The sequence below is a fragment of the Platalea leucorodia genome, assembly GCF_965183815.1.
Source record: "Platalea leucorodia genome assembly, chromosome: 1".
In the NCBI taxonomy this organism is placed as follows: domain Eukaryota; kingdom Metazoa; phylum Chordata; class Aves; order Pelecaniformes; family Threskiornithidae; genus Platalea; species Platalea leucorodia.
This window is the reverse complement of record NC_138823.1, coordinates 22,300,825-22,322,518: the sequence shown is the minus strand read 5'-3', so window position 1 is coordinate 22,322,518 and position 21,694 is coordinate 22,300,825. Positions and strand designations below refer to the sequence as shown.

Below are 21,694 nucleotides of genomic sequence, written 5' to 3'. Positions count from 1 at the left end.
AGAAGTTTCTTCTGCAGAGCTCTTTTCCATTCCAAAAGAATGGTCTACACCTAATATTCGATTTCAAATATTTATTACCAAAACCACTATCCCTTTCAATTTTTCCTCAGGTCTTTTGCATTTCTCTTTCATGTATTTTGTATGACACCTTTTGATCATTTGATTTTGTGAGAAAAGGCTCCAGGTAATTCTGTCCCTTACTGTCCTTATTTAAGGTGCATAAAAGATCATATAGTTACCAAAGCAAAATTTTAAGCCTTTCAGGTTATCAGTTCCCTCACTTGTTAGAATGTTTTACATAATTACACAACAGCTTTGTCTCTATTATGGGAATCAGGAATGCTTTCCAGTTCTCATCTCCCAGGTTGAGAAGTGTCTGGAACCTATTTGTATCTTGAGTCTATACCAAGACAAGACCCAGGTTACTTAGTCCTACCCTTCCTATGCACTCTGGTTTCTGCATGCATGGGAGCCCCACCACTCTATGACCAGTCTGGATGCCTGGAGGACTAGAATTGAAAGCATGCTGTATTCCAGACTTGCTTCACAATTTAGACACAATCTAAAGAATTTAGGTGATTGAAGTGCAAACTAGGCAGAATAAAGGGACCCCAGTCAAAGAAATGATAACAGATGGACCTGGCTTAACTGACTTGTAGAAATAGTGTATACATACGCTTTTTTGAAAAACAAGCATGTGGCTGTCGTGCCAGAGGGAACTCTCATCCTACTGGCTGACCTGAGCATCTTCTTCAATCTAAGACTGTTTGGGATTCCTGGAAATGGGACCTACACTTTGCCTGAACTACTAAACATGAGTGCCGTTGAGGCTCTTGTGTGCTCTCTATTCCCCCCGGCCCACTGACTCTAGACTTTGCTAAGAGACCATGGCAGTTTCTGAATTTTGCATAAAAAATGATACTGAATATATGTTTTATGTGTGCTGTGAGAATACTTAAGGTATTAATATGTGTTATGAGTACCCAGAGTAAAACTACATTTTAATTAAATTCTAGTTCAAGCAAAGTAAGGTTTAGGTAAGGTATAGACCTGTTGAGACTGTGGTAGTTGTAGGCAGGCACATAACTGCAATCTGCATGCTGGGAAAATGGCAAAATTAAAAAAAAAACCTACACAACAACACAAAACAGTAGAAGTAAAGTACCCATAAGATGCAAATTCTCCAGACTGAAGAACCTACATTCTGCTGAAATTCCTTATGATACAGGTGACTATTTTATGAATTTAGAAACTACCAAGGAAATATGACAGATGAGAAAGAGTCTAACTATTAACTTCTCCATAAATAGCTTCAATTTTGACTTATTTATACAAAATGTGAGGTGGCATCTTTCAAAACTACATCACAATATAAAGTAGCATTTCTAAGACTGGTACATGACAATGCGATGTCATTTTGTCTGCTAGTCAAACATAGTTTGTCTGGTAACTAATCTAACATTTTATGAGTAATGCTGAAAAATAACAAAGGTGTTTTGCTGTGGACAGCATTTGCATGTAAAGATGCATGTAAAATTTGCATATAAATTTGCATGTAAATTTGAGCAATAAGAAAACATATGTTATTAATTAGTAGTAATTGATATTCTGAAGAACCTAGAGCTTTCTGAAGAAACAAATCTGTATTTTTCATCTTTCTGTAAGCCATTTATTGTATTTGTTTTATTGGGTGGTATTAGTGCTTAAAACTACTGGCTTATTTTCAGAACCATTTTTTGAACAGAATAATTTTTTAGCATTTTCGAATTGTGCCATAAGCTTCAATCTAAACTGCACTTAAAAAGGGTAGAACACCTGTGATTGCTTGTGGAGCACTTGTGTGTGTGAGAGAGAGATGTATGGTCATACAATAAAAAATTACCTTTCTGCATAGAAAATATTTGAAGACTTGCTGTAAGATTGCACCTTTTTCAGTAAAGTATAAAAATAACCTGGGAAAAAAAAAACCCTATACCAAGCTAAACCTTACATCCTGCATTCTGCAGGGTGGATTTGCAGGCTGTTCACATTTCCTTGCGTGCACAGAGCGCTCACTGACACCCAAGGAATGGGAATGCAAACTGAGCAGAGAGAGGTGCAGACCGTAGGCTTGCATTTTGCTCCACATTTATGTTGGCCGTTACTTGTAATTTGCCTTATTTAAATCCATCAATCATTAGACTCTGGAGATATTTTTACTTTCTTTGTGTTTACCTTTCATAGCAGTATGAGGATAGCCATCCTGGGTCTGACTAAAAATCTGTCTAGCCCAGCATCTGGTCCTCAGCAGACCAGGTGTGGATGCTGGGGGGAAGGAATCTGAGCAGAACAAGTGTGTAGTAGTGCTCATCTAGGATACTGGATCTCGTCTCCTACGAGTTGTGCCTCAGGAACCTGCAGAAACATCAGGGGTACCTTTACATGGTGTCTTCGTCTCCCTCATAGGCTCTCTACATTCTTTCTCCCACCTTAAATCAGTCCTGCCAGCATACACCTGAAGTGCTTATCCAAACAGGTGACTCATTAGAGCTATTCTTCTAGGTATTCAAAATACGCCTATTGATAACAGGCCAGCGGGCCAGCTGTATCACATTCGTTTCTAACGTGTTTCGGGCATATGACCAGAAGAGGGAGCAAAACTGCCATATTTTAAAAACTTATAAGACAATACAAAACAAACAAACAAACAAATCCTCCCCCTGGCCCAAACATCCCTGGGAAAAAAGCCTTTATAGTGGCTTAAAAATAATTTATTTACTTTGTCATATTTAAATATAGTTTACTAAATATTAATATACACCTATTTAATGTACCATTAACTAACGGCGTCTTCTGACTAATCTCGTTCATTTAAGTTTTTCTGGTGTTTCTTCATATTTTACAACTCTATTATATTTATAAAACCTGCGACATTTTTTTACAACTTTTATTTTTAGCTAAAGGTAGGCTGTGATTTTACTAAGTCATATTGCAACAAGTACTCTCTGTGACCTTGCTTGAGTACATCTACAATTTTTCTTTAAAATAAGCAATAGAAGATTCAGATCAATTTATTTCCCATATAGAGGGAACTGCTAGTGAAACATTTTAAAAATAAGTTTAGAACAGAATTGATGGGATTTGCAGCTAGGGAATATAATGAGAAGAGACTGCTACTGGACTAGGCTGGTTAAGTGGTTTACAGCTACAAATAATTAATGTAGCCTTGAAGTCAATTTGAGGAAAACGTTTCTGGAGTAAAGGAATAACCTACAGTGCACTATCATTTTTGTTACACTAGTAATGATAATATTAAATGTAGATATGTGGCAATATTTTTTATTGCCTACCTAATGACTTCCATTAAAGTTCTTTTAATGTATTCCCACTGCAGCCCCAGGGAATGAAGCCCAGAGGGTTTTTTTGCAGAATGTGTAGATCAGTAAGGAAGATGAAATGAAAACAATAAATAATTAAGATATGTCAGAATTTTTTTATTGGAATGCTGCATTAGTTAAAACCATGATATAAGTGATGCTTACACAGCCATTTATGAACAACTTATTTATTTTAAAATGTTATTAACATATCCCAGCAATCATTTGTTGATTTGGCACAAATTTGCAAGCTACTTTCATGTGAAGGGGGATGTGTATGTTTGTGTGTGTGTGCGTGGAGCGGGGTGTATGTATGCGTGTGTGCATGCGTGCTCTTTGTCTGGCTCATAAAACGCACAAGGGAGAGGTGCTGTCCCTGCCTTTATACTGCCCACACTTTACCAGCATTTAGGGCAATGCTCTAAGATGCAAGACCCAGATTCATTTCACTCTTTGGAGGAAACACAGATCATCACATCTCAGATGAATGCCTTGAGCATTAATGTATAGAATCATTCTTTAAAATATTCTTCCAGTGTATGGAGGAAAAAATGTAGAACAGCTGTTACTCTGTCAAAAGAGGAAGCTTAAAAATGGTGTCCTCAGATTTGCTGTAGGATGTTACCTGGAGAGACAAGAGGTCTTGCTCTAAATTTCTCAGAAAAAGACTATGTGTGTTGTTATTTGTCTTCAGATATTGGATGAGTCTAGTTCCTGTTACAGCAGGGTAGGGGAACACCAGTGCTGTTCTACTGAGGCATCTGAAGGTTTCTCTGATGCAGGAGCAGCAGCAGCAGTCTGGCATAAAGCCTTCATTGCTGACTTTGTGTCACTTGGAGCTGGCCTGGATGCCATTAGCAGCATGCTGGTGGTGCAAGGTGGGACTGGATTCATTCCAGATGTAATGTAGTACGTCTGGGACAATTCAAGTATCATGACCTCAAGCCATTTGCTTTCCCCTAGTAGAGGTTTGACACAGCTGAGAATATTTCTCTCTGTGTGAACTCTTGAAACTGACGGCATTTTTTTTATTTTCTTAGGGACTTTGTTTTGTAAATTAAAACTTGTATAACATGAATTTAGCCTTTTCTATGTCTTAATTCTTCTTCTTGTTGTATTCTTAATGCATGAGTTAAAGATCTCGAGTATCTGGTTCAAACATAGTTTCTAAGCTTTTGACAGTTTATCCCGCTGTTCTAATGGCTTGTTATTCTGCTGCTCTGTGTTTAAGAAGCACTAACCAAATCCACTTTTGACTCATTTTTGCAGTAGTTGTCACCATACGTTATTAAGAACATAATTCCTTTCTGAGCATTCATCTTTATAAAATTAAAAATAGAAGGAAGTTCTGAGGATTTTTCATTTGCAGGAAAAGATGACTAAATTAAGTATGTCCTAATGAAAAAATGAAGACTATGATAACCTAATTAAAAGTCTAAAACTAGAAACGCACTGATAAAAATTGGTTCATAGAAATTTTAGGTGCTGAAAAGAATATAAAAGCTGAGTGGATTTAATAAAAAAAGACAAATTCAAGTAAAAGAGAAAGTATAGAAAAATGTTTCAAGCAAAGGGTAATTGTGAACAGGACTATTTCTGTCTGTAGTGTGGAGAAAAGAAAGGAAGGGGGTAGTATTTGCATAAGAAAACTCCTCATCATTAGCATCTGGCATTTTGCTGCATCATCTTGTACTTCTGCAGTTTGCTGCATCACTCCAGTTCAGCTGCAACATTCCTGGTGCTAAGTTGGCACGTTTAGAAATTCAGAAAACCTGGAGATATGCAACTATTCTTATCATATATTATTTCCATATTTTTAATATTTTTCATATTGAATATTCTAAATGAAAATGTAAGAAATGCTGAGGTTGTACTTAACACTAGGTGTACTGGAGCACACCACCCCCCTCTACCTTTTCTGTTACATGCTCATTTCTTATGTTTATACTATCACTTTTAGTATAAACATAAAAAAGGAGCCTGTCTTGCTTTTTATAATAGTTTTTTTGGTTTTGTTTTGGTTTTTTTTCTTTTTTTAGGATTAACACATGGCAAAAATATTTATTCAGAGAATTATATTTTTATTTGATATTTATTTCATCATACTTGTCAATTCAAGTGTTATTATAGAAGCACTTCTAGAGTGCTCCCAAGCTGGTTAACTATTTTCTAGATACTTACCTTTTAAAAATTAGCAAGGCTTAGGAAAGCTTTTCTTTTGGTAGAGAATTTTGGTATGATAAGTGATTTTGGTGACGGAGCAAACTACATTTTTTAGGTTCAGAACTGAATCAGGAGTTCCGAGAAAGAACTCTAACCAAGAAGGTTCCGTCTTCTCAAACTGCCATAAAGCTAGCATGGAAATCACTCTGGGCTTCCTGATATTCTTAAGTATTTAGACTATTCGTTATATATACTGACAACATCCTGTGTTTGAGATTACTGTCTGCCTACTTGTTATCTTATTCTAAGTATCTCCACTATTTGACCTAAATGATTGTCTAATGTTGTTTTTCCTAGCAGTGACTATTCCTTAAATTCAAAGGTAGTTTTACTAAGGTCAGATTGAATTTTTTTGTGTGTTAGTTAAGAAGACACTTCTGGACTCATCCAAGAAAAAGGAAGCATAGATGGCATCAGTAAATACTTTATTGCTAAATGTGTATTTTCATAGAGAAAAAGAAAGAATCACATTTTTGTTAGGAAGAAACATAATAAGATTTTATTTCCACAGTTTGGAAACAGAATGTTCCTTTTGAAATTTCTTATTTAGTATTTACTACACATGGTACTTCAAAGATGACAGTTTCTGTTTCAGCATGCATATCTGTGGTGCCATGAAATCATTATATTAACAGTTTTATTGATGTATTACTTGAAGCCTACAACTCCATCATTTTCAAAAATCAAAGCCACTTTTTATAGGACAGCAGTCTGTCACAGAACAACAACAGACACAGATAAGAAGGCTTCAGGATGCCTACAGATAACATTTTTACGTTTACATTTTGAATGCCAGATATCCATCAGCCTCATTTAAAAAGAAAAAAAAGTCATAGGCTAATATCACTTTATGTCAGTTTATTTTGAATTTATAAGATTGAAAATTTATTCCATATCTATTGTATTCTTCTCTATCACTGGCTATTTCTGTGACCATAAAAGTGGTTATATCTGTGTGCAATGGCTGTGAGGAACTTTGCGCTTTGTGGGATCAGCAAAATAAGCAGATTCTTAACAGCCCAAAACAAAAATGGAGTTCAGGGTATTGAATCTTTCTAGTTAATTGGTCTAGATTTGGTTTTGGCATGGGATACCAAAAGGTTTAAAGCCTATAGTATTATGCTAACCACCCAGTTTAATTGTCAGAAGGTGGAGATTGAAAGTGTAGACCAAAAATATCTGACAACCTCAGAAAGACTAACCTCAGCAAGTCTAGAGAATGGAGTCTCCGTCTGGAGGAGAGTGTATGTGCTCCTATTAATAGCTTTTTCTGAGCGGTTAGGTCAGAAATGCTGGTTTGAGGGTGCAGGATCCATAATTAGCAAGAGAGTTTTTATTGAGTAACCTAATCTGCCTAAAGTAAAAACTGAATTTAAATCAAATCCCAGATTTAAAAAGTAAATCCAACCTAGTTTTGACTGATTGATTGTTAAAAATACTTTATCATTTTAAAGTAAACATACATGATTGCTGGTTCAGTTTTGTTTTGTTTGTTTGGGTTTTTTTTGAATTATACCTTTGCAAAGACTTTTTTATCAGAATATTTTTAACTTCCTTTTTAATTTACAGAAAGACAAAGGTATTGTAAGAAATTATAGAATATAGAGTACTAACTTTTAAAAATGAAAGAAATTGTTGTGTAAATAACCTCCTGGGTTTTTTATTCCAATTGTTAAATATCAAAGAGAGCAGAATATTTGACAAATAACATAGATTCTAACTTTTGTATAGTATGTTCTGTTCCACGTTTAAGATGTTTACTAATTTTCTCCAGCACAGGCCTCTAAACTAAAGAAAGAACTAATCTAAATTTTTGCCATGTTAATGAGAGTACATTTGTTTAGATCAAGTTGTCCCAAATGATGTTAGGTGGCTTATAATGTAAGTTACATAATATTTCTGATTTTTTTTTTTGGTTTATGCTAGAAGTTACATGGGAGGACCAGCAGAAAAAGGTGAATGGTACAATAACTGATGACAAACCATTGCCGAAAAAGAAACACCATTCTGAGCCAGGTTTGTCAGGGTTTGGAAAACCACATGAAAGCATGAGACTATAAAAAGACATTTCATGCTTTTGTAATGCGTGTGTGCTTGATGTACCTTATTTTTTTTTCACTTTGGTGTGAAATTCTTAGTATGTAGAGATCGTTTAGATTACATAGTTCTATTTTAGAATAGCCAAAGTAGATCTGCTTTTGTAAACAATTGTGTTAGAATGCACATGCATTAGAAAAGAAGTGTTCTGGCACAATATTAGACTTAGCTTGCTTTTTGGTTTTGAATTTTCTTATGATTTATTTGTATGTGCAAGCCTCAGGAATCCAAGTATGAGTTATGCTGATTCTTATTTAGTTGACCAAACCAAGGTATCTACTGCATGTATGGTGGGAAAGTTATCTTCTAAAGACTTGAATCTGAAACCTTCTTGCACCATCACACATGGCAGAAATAATGTTCCAATGTAATTTTTGTACAAGCTGCATTTTATATCTCCATACAGCTGTAGTTCTCAAATCTAAGAGGACTCTTCCTTCCTCTGTCCTGTACATGAATGGATTTCTTCTGAAACTAAAAACTGTCACAAACTTTCTTCCACCCCAAATGTAAAGTGAAATTGTTCGACTCTATCTTTGTTCCTACAAATGCATAGCAATAGAAAATAAACCTAGTAATAGTCATGATGATAATGATAATAATAGTGTTCTCTCCTCTGAATCAGACAATAAAAGGTCCTAATCACATTAATTTATGCACTTGCAAAAGGCACTGTGATATTACAGTGATAAGCACACTGTAAGGGGTAGACAAGACAAGAGAGAAGAGAAGAGAAGAGAAGAGAAGAGAAGAGAAGAGAAGAGAAGAGAAGAGAAGAGAAGAGAAGAGAAGAGAAAGAGAAGAGAAGAGAAGACAAAAAGGGAAAGGATGGGAAGGAAAGGAAAAAGAAGAGAAGAGAAAGATAAGATAAGAGAAAGAAAAGAAAAGAAAAGAAAAGAAAAGAAAAGAAAAGAAAAGAAAAGAAAAGAAAAGAAAAGAAAAGAAAAGAAAAGAAAAGAAAAGAAAAGAAAAGAAAAGAAAAGAAAAGAAAAGAAAAGAAAAGAAAAGAAAAGAAAAGAAAAGAGAAAAGAAAAGAGAAAAGAAAAGAAAAGAAAAGAAAAGAAAAGAAAAGAAAAGAAAAGAAAAGAAAAGGAAGGAAAAGGAAAGAAAAGGGAAGAAAAGAGAAAAGAGAAAAGAAAAGAGAAAAGAAAAGAAAAGAGAAAAGAAAAGAAAAGAAAAGAAAAGAAAAGAAAAGAAAAGAAAAGAAAAGAAAAGAAAAGAAAAGAAAAGAAAAGAAAAGAAAAGAAAAGAAAAGAAAAGAAAAGAAGGAAAGAAAAGGAAAGAAAAGGAAAGAAAAGGAAAGAAAAGGAAAGAGAAAAGGAAAGAGAAAAGGAAAGAGAAAAGGAAAGAGAAAAGGAAAGGAAAGGAAAGGGAAAAGGAAAGGAAAGGAAAGGAAAGGAAAGGAAAGGAAAGGAAAGGAAAGGAAAGGAAAGGAAAGGAAAGGAAAGGAAAGGAAAGGAAAGGAAAGGAAAGGAAAGGAAAGGAAAGGAAAAGATAAATCATAAATCTTTGGATTGCAGCTTTCATCCCGTATTTAAAGGTTGATCCACATCTACTCATGTGAATGGGAATTTTTCAGTTCCACGAATACTTAGGTTCAGTTTTGGGCTGCAGATCTCTCTCTATTAGGCATATTAGTTGTCTCACTTAGTCTAATCACAAGACTTTTCCCAATCACACAATTTAAAGTTTACAAGATTGGCCAATTGTGCCACCTCCTAAATTAATGCTGTAATCTCAGTTTTAAGATCACCTACATGCTGATCATTTCCAAGCCTTTCTTGAAGCTCAACTATTGTACAACTGAAAATGTAAGAGTCGGAACTGAAGAAGAGCAGCAAAATCTGGATGGAGTCTGTAGCCTAGGAATGAGGGAACCTAGCTGCAAAAGGCCAGACCTGCAGTTGCATTTCCTGTTCCCTGACTTTTTGATGCATCAGAGGAAGTTACGGGATAAAACAAGTACTGCTCATAAGAGCCAGGATCAGAATGTAATGCATTTTCTTTTACAACTCCGTGTTTTAACTATAGCATGACAAATTCAAAATACAGTGTCTACACATCTTCACTGTTGCCTTTCCCGGGCGAGTTCTGCTGAATAATGCCTCTGTCCAGACTTTTCCCTTACATAGTAGCTAGGTAAGAACATTATCTCCACCTCCTAGCTGAGGTGGGCTTAGAACTGAGGTGCAGGCAGATGGCACATTCATACTTATTAGCAATACTTGTTTAGTGCCACCTTCCCCATTTTTTAGAAATGGGAGCCATATTTTGCTAGATGGCTGCTCTTGGGGCATTCTAGATTTTGGAGCATGAGTGAAATCTTGTAATAAGACAAAAAAAAAACTAGGTAGAAGAATAGAAATCAGAAACAAATATGGACATTAAAAAGTTGTCACTTTAGAAGTGTTTTGTATATTAAAATGATATTTATCTGATTTTTATCTATTTTTCCCTCTGGAACAGTACCACTGATCTCCAGTGCTGCAGGGAATACACAGCATTGGTTCAGACAGCCACAGTCACAATTGCCAAAGTCTAGAATAGATACAAAGTTGAGTAAAAATTGTGTTCTGCGCTCTACAGTCCTAGGTCTTTCTGTGATGGCTGATGCTTGATGAGCATAAATTCTGCTCTTATTTGTTATGGGTAATGTCTTCCATGGTATGTTCACACGGGACAATGATACATGAGGCAGAAACACCTGAGGTGGTATCTGAACACTCTACAATGGGCACCAAGTAGTGCATATTTATATTCCTAGGATGCTTTTCCAAACTGATTCTCTCTGTTTGTCAAAAAGCCCTATGTACTAATGGGCTACTACAGTAGAAGTGGAAGAGTACCAGTGTAACAAATCAATGCAACTCGCAGGATTTGCATTATCTGCTATGCGTGGCACACTACTGTCCCCTATAGACATCCCTATATCATTACAAACACCTAGCTCATTTTCAAGGCATAGCAGTCAGGACATGTGGAAGGAGGTGCCATAACACTGTACTCACCCCTGGATGTTGAGATATATTGTACCTGTGACCATGACCTACCAGTGCTGGAGGCTGACAGAATCTATCAAAGGAAGCTTCAATTTCCTTGAAGCTTTCCAATATGGGATTTGCCCTCTGCACAGGACTGTGCTTTCTTTCATCCGAGAATGCTTTAAATGCTTTATTTGCTCAGAAAACAGCAAGGTTATACTAATACAGCTTAATCCCTGGCTGCAGTTGGCAGTCTGCAGAGGGAAGCAAGGAGGAATATGGGCACCTCATATTGCTGTTACCCTGTTTTGATTGCCTTTTCACACAAAGATTTTTCTGCTATAGCCTGTTATGGAAGATTGTCCCCTTTTTAAGTTCAGTTTGGCCATTAATAATTTAACCTAACTTGTCACATGGAAATAGCCATGACAGTATTATAGCTAATAAAATCTGTGATAAAAATAGATATTGATTATATAAATACCTTGAAGAACTGAGACTGTGAGCAAATTGTAGATAGAAACATAAATAGGTAATAAAAATAATTGCAACTGACAGAAAAAATAACAGTAGTATTGCATCATGTGAAGCACTAATATTCAAGAAATATACATGACTAGAAATCAGATTAACAAATTTGTTGGAGGACAATTTTAGGTCATTGAATAAAGTAGTAAAATGGTTCTTATGTTTCAGGCTTTTCAATAGAAGATGCTGATAAAATTCCTGTTCCTGAATATCAGAAATCAACATGTTTTCTTAACAGTGCCTGTAATCTCTAAGTTCTGAGTCAATTTGCAAAACTATTGTTCTATGTATTACAAAGAGTCAACTGTATTTATGCAAAGATTTTGAAGGATTGGAAGGGTAAAATTGCAGAATCATAGGTAAGCATAGCATCAAAATTCAAGCCATGTCTTGAATGCGTGTGCCCTTCCTTTGGCAGATGTCAGTACTCTGTCAGAGAATACTGCATTCTTGGGACACCACCAAATCAAAGAGCATGTGGAATAGTTATTTGTTCCTATCTAATATTATTGAGCATTTCTACTTTCAGCACCCCTGTCTCTGAGCTGTAACAGAGAGTGAATAAAGTTCTAGTCCTTTAATCACATTTACTTGGTCAGTGGAAGGAAAAAAAAAAAGTACGGCATGCAAACATTTTCACATGGTTTTGCATTTTTATATTTGAGGCCTTAAGAGAAGGAGTTGGAAAAGAAGTAGGCTATGGGTAGGGAATATGCCCTGTACTGATAGAGATAAGGTTAGGCAACATAGTGGTTTTCTTAAAAAGCAATTATTTTCATCTAGTATTATCACTAGTCTCTCTTGAACCCATCAGGGTTATTTAAAGGGAGAAAGCACATAGTTTAGCGTACCAAGGCAGTGATATTCATTTCTGTTCCCTGTATATTGTTTTTGAAGTGTTCAATTAGTCTCACTATCCAAAGTTTTGGAGCTGAATGCAGTCTAGTAAACTGTGTCTCCATCGAGACATGATACAGGTAATGCAGAAACTACCTTCATGAGATAGCAAAGGAAACACTGTTGTTTTTCCCCTGTTTTTCCTACTTGGAGACAGTAGATTTGATGGTTATTATCTGGAAACATCCTGTAATGGTTTCATTATTGTTGCCTGTTAAAAAGATTGCAGTGTCATCAAATATCCAACCTTTGCCACAGTCACTTTTAATTTCTAAACAACAGTTGAAGAACAGAAGCATGGGAAAGTGCTGACATATTTTAATATGATTGACCAAAAGGAGACAGAATAGTTGAAATGGATTTATACATCTCAGAATGAAATGAAGTAAAAATGGAGTGTCCTTGTAATTATTTGGGGGAAAGCCATATTTCTTTAATATAGAACTAAAGTTTTAGAGGAATCATAACAATGGTACATTAAACACATCAGAAAATACGAAGGTAATGCATGCTTACAAATGGTAGGTCTTTATATATTTAGATTGGCTTTCAATTCGAAGGGAATCATGGCTTGTGTTATCCATGGGACATTTATGTCTCTCTCCTGGAAGGAGATGAAGTGAAAGTAATGAAGGTGGAAGTAACCCTTGACTGTACATAGACAAAGCCTTTCAGAAATAATTTTAATGTGAGTATAGTTTTTTAGTTTATCTATTGACATGGAATCTGTTGAAGTAGTAAAACAGTAGTCAAAAATAATTCAAAACAAAGTGGTGATTATTTTAAAAGAAGTTTGTAGTCAGACTTGAAAGTATGGTAGATTGACAATTATAAAAAGGGAAATAGGGTTAAAAATGGGGAATGAATGAGCCTGGAAAAGACAAAGTAATGATAGGACAGAGAGAAAGACAGGAGAGCACACTAGTAGTTCATATAAATGGCATCATGAGCATTGGATAAATAAAAAAATATGGTTAAATTACCAGCTTGTGAAAAGGAGAGGAGCAGAATGGAGTCATGGACTAGTTTATGATTGCTGAAGAGGAAAAGTGACTGGGCAGTAAAACATTTTTCAAAAGAAATGGATTGGGAAAGGGAGGAAGAAAAAGTCCATGACTCTGATACAAGTTTCAGTGTTGGGGAAGAAGGTACAGAAAAGAATCTTATGAGGATGCTGTGGAATCTTAAAAGCAGTGAAGTGGCTAAAGTTTGCAAAAAGAGCTACATGTTGAATCTATGAGGATCTTTTAACCTGTGAGAAGTAATGTAGATTGAATATATGGCATAGCTAATTCTTTTCTTGAGAAAAAAAGAGTGTTTGCGCACTTTCCAGGGACTCTTCTTGCAATTAATAAATGATGTATTTAAAACAGATAGTCCTCTCATGTATTTGCTTATTTTAAAATGTGCTTTCATTATTTTCCTGTACCACTTTGAAAGACAATATGCCTAGTCTGTACCAAAGTAACAAAGAATTGGATTAAAGAGAGGAAAAGGGACTGTGTGGATGGGATTTGCAGTCCCACTGTGAGTAGTGCACAGATGTAGTCAAATATTGCACTTCAGTGTCCTAGCCAAATTGTGATGGATCACAAATAGTGAAGTGGCCTACAAATGTCTAACAAACCACACACCTTTTTGTATATATCCTTTTACTGCTTTTTTTGTGTTTTAGAAACCATTGCTGCAGTCTTATCTATGTGATCTCCTGGATAATCTGGTTCTGTAGGTGGTGAAACTTCTTGACATCACTAGGATGAGCACAGATTTAGAATAGGGAGATATCTGATTTAGGGTGGCTCATCTATCCTTTATTAACCACAGAGGGTGTATTTGTATCTATGCTGTTAGGTATCTTTTCTGAAGTGGTATTGATGTTTGACTACTTAAATCACTTAACTTATTAGTGAAATTTGTTATCTTTTCAGGATTTATGATATTTCAAATCCAATGTGTAACTATAGTGCATTAATATTTTGAAATATTACTATTTTGCCTTTTTTCTCCTTATACAATTATAATGTGAACTTTATTCAGAAAAACAAAAGGATAAAAGCTCGCTCTCTGAATTCCTCATTTAGTTTATCTCTTGAGACTTATAAAAAAGTAATGCAGTCTACATGGTTTCGTTTGATTTATGGGGTTCATGCTACTGAGACTATTTAAGATTTCTTCTTTTGTGTTGTTTTCTACCTTCCTCTCTATTATCCTTATCTTTGGGTAGGAATAACCCACATTTTCCATATTCTTACTGTCTTTACCTAGCATATATTATATATAGCATATATTATGTAACTGCAAAATTAAATGTATTGCTTCTGTCTTCCTTGTATTTTCTTTATCCTAGTTAGTCCTCTGCTGATATTTTTTGAGGAAAAATGTCAGCATCTGTCCAGTATACAGCTGTGATTTTGTCTGTTTGGATTTACACTTTAAGATCAAGAACTCACCTTTAACGACTAGGGAATTACCTCATTAAAAAAAATCGGAAGTGTGGAACAGGCTCTGTATCTACAGGAAGGGTAAATGAAAGATGTGGCTTAATGCTATTAACGAAGATTAAGGAAAACTGATTTTATTCACATCTCAATGTAGTCAAATAGCCTTTCACTGTAAATCTTCTTTTAGCAAATATTTCTGCTCTTAACTATTCTGCCAGCTCTGCTAGCTCTTTTATCTGTATCCTTATCATTGCAGAGTTTGAATGGTGTCAGGGAACATCCTTCCTGAGAGTTAGATGCATTATGTCATTCGTCAGGTCTAATCACATCCAGACTAATGACATATATTTATGGAACACACAGACTCCATGGAACATTTCTATCTTAAAGTCTCCTCCATGTTTTAAGATTATGCCTATTTGATTGTGCTATTGCACATCTTATTTTGTGAAGAGTATCCAGAAATTAAGCTTTCCAAATCTGAAAGTTGCAGAAATTTCTGAGACCATGTATGCAGTGAGAGATTTTTTTTTTTTTAAGGAGAAAACTGAAATTAAGAAAAGCCTTGAGGGAAAAAAAGAGTAATTAACTTACATCTCTTTGTCCTGTGCTGCTTTTAGAATTTCAGATGGGCATGTTTGCTGTGTAAGGTTTCAAGCATGTTTTTTTTAACACTAAGTTCCTAAATACTTCTCTTTAATAAGTGACATCATTACTTACAACGAAAAGTTCTGTATCAAAGCATGATAAAATAGATGGTACTTATTTTGTTTTATTCAGACTTGCAGTACAATACCTGGTTTTCATTTACTTTATAAGTTTATTCACTGAGAGTCTCATTTGTTTCTAAATCTGTGTATAATACCCTTATATATACCACTCTCACACATCAAGATGAACAATTGATCCAAATAAATGCTAGTTCCACAACAAAGCAATAACTATGCAAATGAAGACTGCCTATTGACATGATGTAAATTCAATAGAATTTTATTCCATGATTTTGTTCTCAGCTTTTAATGTATTTCTATCAACAAAGATCTATTTTAGTGGATTACAAGCTACAGAGCCAGAGGATTTTCAAACTATTGTTTGGGATTTATGGCATGGCTTCTTAATCAGGAGGAGATTGATTCACATAAGTGCTATTGTGTCTAAATTAATCAGTCCATTAGTACTTCTTTCTTATCATTGTTAACTGAAAGAAGTTGGTGCATTACCATGCCACAACTTCTACTAATTCATTCATTTTTGCAACATTTAATACAAAAATATTATAAGCCATTAATCTCAAGAGACAAGATGTCAGATAAACAGGTATCCACAGTGAGAAGATACCTATTATCTTTTATTTTCCTCTTTGGCTTCTATTAGAATTATTCTTCTAATATATTTGATCAGTAAAAACTTAAAACTGAAAAATATTTGTAATTAAAAATTATTTTTATTTGCCTCTTTGATGTCTAAATAATTTTTTTCGTAACAAAGACTTTGCATGAGGACTTTGAAAAATGTAATTTTTAAAAAGTATTGGTACATATGACTGATATGCAGCCAAATCGGTCATTTGGTTCTAAAATCTTCAAAGGGAGCTTCCCTGGTATTCAGTTGTGTCCATGCTGAGCCACACTGACACTACTAGAATGCCTTGCCTTACCATACCAGACATATTCCTAATTTGGAAATAATGTGGTTCCAAACATCTTCTGAAAATTTCTTGAGAAGGATTTATCTTAATGCAGTATATATCTCAAAGATATGCATTCTTACTGATATTAAAAATAATAAATGAAGTATAAGGGGGTCATGATAGAGACTTTCCAATAACTGTTTTTGACATAGTAGGAGTGCTTGCTTCTGGGCTATAGATATGTAATAAAAAACATTTTCAGAAAATTTTAAGTACTTTAGCTGGGTTTTGGTAGTGGTAATAATGATTTATTTATTTAACAGTTATAGCAATTATAGCTACACTATATCAATACAAGCTGTAATACACCAGGGAGAAGTAGATCTTTGTATTCTCTTAGCTGTATTTCATCCTATGGATTCATTATACTTGCCCAGATAAAAGATATTTATACGCCATTACTTTTTTTTAACATGTGAATACATAGCATCTTTTGTCAAAACTGTAAGCTGCTATGCTTTCATATTATATATCTCATATATAACACTTATGAGTGTTCATTCTGTAAGCAAATCTAATTGCCTAAAAATGCATTCTAAATATATATGTTACAAGCTGCTTGTGTTTACAACAAAGTTTTGGTACAGTCTTGGCATTTGATAGTAGATGAAAATTATAATCTGCCAGCTATAGAATAAAATTGTTTAACTATAGAACACAGTGGTTATTTGATGAAATTTAGTGTTGTCTTTCATTTCATTTTATCAATTTATATTGCTTATTCTAATTTTGCATTTTTCAATGGTATCTTGATATTGACTGTAAAATGTGGCTAAAATTACAGCATATTTTTGTGGTGTGTGAACTCTTCTGGAATTCTTAATCTAACATCTGCAGTGTTAATGAATTATGAGCAATGTTTTGTGACTCATTAACAAACTGCAAGTTGAAATCAGATCAGGGCTTTTATATTATTTTTTTATTTCTGATGATTTTTGGAAGAATGCATCTTTTCTGCTAGTGATGGTAGCTTCACAGTTCTTTGTAATTATTATTACTTTTCAAGATGAATTCCTCCCATTCTTTTGTTACAAATAGATTTTCAGTACAGAGAATGACACTGTCCCTCAGATGTTCTCCATGTCTGAAATGGCAGTGTGTTTTTGAATGTGAAGTAATAATGTAAGTAAGTAATGAGATAGTTGTTTTGGCATTTAACTTGCATGCATTTGCAGTAACTTAGACTTCTGTGAGATGAGAGTAACATTTGGTTCCGAAAAAGTGTCTGCTGAATTGACCATGAGAGTTAATAGCTATACATTCTCTTTTCTCATGTTCTGTATTTTGGTCTTGATAATATTGCCTTTGGCAGAGTATTACAATAATGCAGTCCTTTCCAGAGTGTGTTATGTGGATTCTGAAATTCCTGAGCCTGTATATTCTTTTGAAAAAAAAATCTGTTTTCCATTTTGGATATGTGAAGTTTGGTTCAGCATAAATTACAACAATTTAATAATTGAAAAATCCAATAATAGACTTCGCATTGGTGATGTTAAACTGAATGTTCAATACTTGAAAGAGCAAAATAATACTTGTGTTCAAATAGATAATGTTCCAAAAAGTTGAACAGTCATGAACAAAAGTGTTTATGCTAGTTAACATACCTTTTACTATCCAGCTTTTTCTTCAGCTTCATTGCAAGGATTGACTTTGCTGTCAGTTACAACTTTCGTTATTTCCTCAGCTCCTATACTAACCCTGTCTTTACTGTTCTTTTTCAACAACAGTAGTTTAACCACTTCTTTCTCAGCTTTCTTCTTCCTTCTGGTGTCTGTGTTATTTTTTTCCCCATTTACTAACTCTGCTCTGCAGACTTCTCTCTAAAACAATTTTTGGCCCTTTCCCTCAGTGTCAGTTTTAACCTTCTGAATACATCCTCTCACGCCCATCTCCTTTGTCTATGTCTGTACATTACACGATGTGATCACAGAAGAAGCGGAATCATCAAGGAGAAGAAACTCAGGTCTGTCTCTTCTACTGCTTTTCTCTGTGTTATTTTTTTCATTTTACCTTTCCTATAGATTTTATCACAGCTCACCTCACATACTTTTCACTTTCTTCCCCCTCAATATATTTAAATATTGGCAAACTGTAAGAATTTAACTTTAAGACACTTATGTAATTTTTATTACCTATAAACTATGTACTCTACAAAAAGTGTTAAAAGGTAACTGATGATGTGTGCTACACCTTAAGACTTTAAACTGATTCAGTTTCTATCATATCGGTTCTTATTTCCCATCTCCATTACCTGTAAATTAGCCTTTAAGCTTCCAACTACCACATGAAAACAATCTATAATTTGTTTTATCTTTGCATTTAAAAACTGCTACAAAATTTATGGAAACTCTGATATAACTGGTTATTTTTCACCCTGGGGAGGATATAATTTGAAAACTGAATAATTTTAGTTAGTTAAATTTCATGCACTGGAATTTCAAACTTAACTTCATTCAATAAAAGCTATTTTGATTAGAAGTAGTCAGTGATCAAAAGCTATTCTCTCATGCCAAAAAGTGTAAAACACAAGGTTATGATCACAAGAGAGCGAGAAGTCAAAACATTGAAGGAGCTCTAACTTAGCTATGTTGTTCATGGCTTTTCTTTCATATTGTGCATTACTTGTGCTATCATCTTTCATATCAAATTTTAATCTGCCATGTTACTGAATTTTCCATGTACTTTGTAATACTGGCAGAGAACTAATGTTTAGCAAGTTGTCCTAGCTCTGAAAGTACAGTAGTTGTTCACACTTCCCTGCTTGTTCAGTTGTGGTATGTCAGAACAACAACAAAATTCCACATATTTAAGTTAAATTTACCTGTAAAATTTAAATTTTACAATTATTGTGTCAAAGCTCTAATTAATTTCTTGTGCCTCTGCTATTATGTCAACAAATTAAAGAAGCCACTTGGATGCCATTTAGCTTCTAAAATCTGAAGCAGTTTTTGGGTACATTAACTGGTCCATTAAACTTAGGTGGTATTTAGTCAAATATTTTTTTCTTTTCTCTACTATGGCTGGCTCCTTCAGAACTCAGTTTTACCTTTAGTACTACTCTTGTGCTAATCAGAGTCAGGGATTATCTTTACAGAATCTTACAGATGGTACTTACTGTGGTTTTCACATTAAACAAATCTCAAGATAGAAATCACTTAAATTACAGGGGGGAAATGTTGAGTATGGATAGAGAAGACAACTGGTAGTGTGACCTGAATTCCATCTTCTGTAAATCACCACTATTAGAAATTAATAAATTATGCTGTAGAAAGACTGAGTTTACTTACCTCATGCTTACAACCGATTCCCAGTTCCTGTGCAGTGATTCTGAATCTCTTTCATTACAGAAATGAAATTAGAGGATTGGGTGACCCCTTTCCCATCTGTTCATAATAAAAGAAAAGGAAATTGTGGACCTTTTTATTCAGGAATCTTCCTCTGAGTTATTGATTGAATCAATATATTTAATCAAAATATTGAATCAGCCCATCTGATCCTTGGGATATATATATGTATATGTATATATGTATATGGTACATATATATGTATATGTATATATTTATGTATGTATATATGTATATGTATATATACATATTTTCAGCACCTATGTTTCTTGAACATATGTGAGAAGGCAGTACCTGTGTATTATTAACTTTTTTGGACTTTCCAATTCAGATGCACTTTTGCAAAACACTGTTTAGCTCACCAACACTGTTCAGTAAATGTACTAGGCACTGATAAATTTAACTGTCTAGCACAGAAATGGAAAAGCATGATCAGCAGTGCAGTTGCAGAAGTTATTATTACTGCCCTTAAACTCAGAAGCAATTAGTTTATTTTGTGCATAGTAACATATTTTCAGATGTACATTTGAAACGGGTTCTCTTTTATGTTTTACCTCAATGACAAAACAGCATACACATTTCAGTACAAGGCACTTGGACCAGCTGTGCGCACAGCTAAAAGTAAGGGTGACATTTCAAAGACATACCTTTAGAAGGAGATGTTTTCCCATTGTTTTAAAATTTGCTTTAAAATGTGTGGAACTAGGATTATCCATTTACAGGTTTCATTAAGAAATGGTTTTCGTGGTATTTACCGTGCTACCAAACATTCACATGAATTAAAGGATTAGCTATTGATTTTAGGTGTTATTAGACCAAGAGGTGCTGTGAAAGCTAAATATCTGAATATGGGAATATTGTATTGAAAGAAAAATATTGCCATTTCTTCTCTCTGGATATTATAATCTTTAATTGCAAAAATGAGAAAATTTTATTCCCTGAAAAATATCTAGATTTTTTTAATTGAAAAGTCCTATGAGAGAGCATGCAAAGCTTATGCTGTATATTTCAAGCACAAAAGAAAGTTCAGAAAGCTAACAAGCAATAATATTTTTGCATAAATTTTGTTATCTGACAGCAGTACAGCTTGACAGCATCCTTAATGACTAAACCCTGTTTTTCTTGGGTGAAGGACGAGCTTTGCAATGCAGAGTTTTCATCATTTGTTTCTAGAATCATATTTTGGAAATAATTTAATATGTTTCATAGGATTTAAATATTGTGAAAACTGTGAGGGAGACACCCTCCCTATGTATTCAGTATGAGCAATGGAAGTAAGCCCCTGCCTCCCAAAAAACCTCAGTGATGAAGCAGACATCTTTCCTTTCATCAGTAAGATGGTTCAGACCAACCAGTTACCATTGTGCCAACAATTACTTGCAATTGCAAGTAATACTTACTATGGTCTTCAAACATATGAGAACAGAAAACATTCTTCAGCCTTGCAGAATTAATCTAGGCCTAGATGTGAGCTGACTCAAGTAGCTATACGCAAAAATTGATCACCAAAACTGTGGAAAGGCTGATTCATGACAGTTTAAAGGCAGTCAGCGTACATGTAGCAGAACCAGTGCTGGCTAATTAATTGTAGGTTTATTCAAGGATGAGAAGGGATGGAGTAGCGATGCCCAGTCATTGCTGGATGACTGGTGGTGGATGCAAATTAGAAGATGGAGTAGTGGGGACAGCTTCATTTCTAAAGGGCCATGAAAGGCAGGGAAATAGAGATTCCAGTTCTTTTGTGCAACATCTGGAGCAAAACTCTCATGTTAAGAACACACGAAGGATTGATTAGAGTTTTTGCTAACTTTGAGAATGAAATTCAAATAGACAAGGACTTCGAAATATGTTTTTTCCTGTGGTTTATAATTTTTATGGAAAATGATGTTTCTTTGTAATAACATGATTGCTGGGGGTGAAACCTACAAAAGCTAAGAACCCTATTAAAGATGGGTGACCAAATTGGAAGAGCTCATAGCCCTGGACAGTGGAGCGCCAAACAGTAGAAGGATCTGGCAAATAAACTGTTGGAGAAAGCAAGGGCAAAAAATTTGAAAGATTGAGAGAGTTTAAGAGATCAACTGCAGTAGAAGACAAGCAGCACAGTTATTTGGATTTGTTTTTATCTTACAGTATC

At 34.6% G+C, this 21,694-nt stretch overlaps 1 protein-coding gene across 29 annotated transcripts in view; it reads left to right on the top strand.

The window, feature by feature from the left end:
- Positions 1–21,694, top strand: part of RIMS2 (regulating synaptic membrane exocytosis 2) — a gene marked incomplete at both ends in the record, with an annotated part of 502,005 nt that overhangs the window by 370,394 nt on the left and 109,917 nt on the right. For 4 of the 29 annotated variants that reach the window (XM_082312740.1, XM_082312729.1, XM_082312754.1 and 1 more), the window contains one exon: positions 18,144–18,176. The exons of 23 other annotated variants lie outside the window; for them this stretch is intronic. In XM_082312740.1, coding sequence (XP_082168866.1) covers positions 18,144–18,176 — 33 coding nt within the window. Of the gene's footprint in view, positions 1–7,505; positions 7,596–18,143; positions 18,177–21,694 lie in introns of all 29 variants that reach the window. 2 more of the 29 variants (XM_082312751.1, XM_082312752.1) reach the window with 2 other exon arrangements.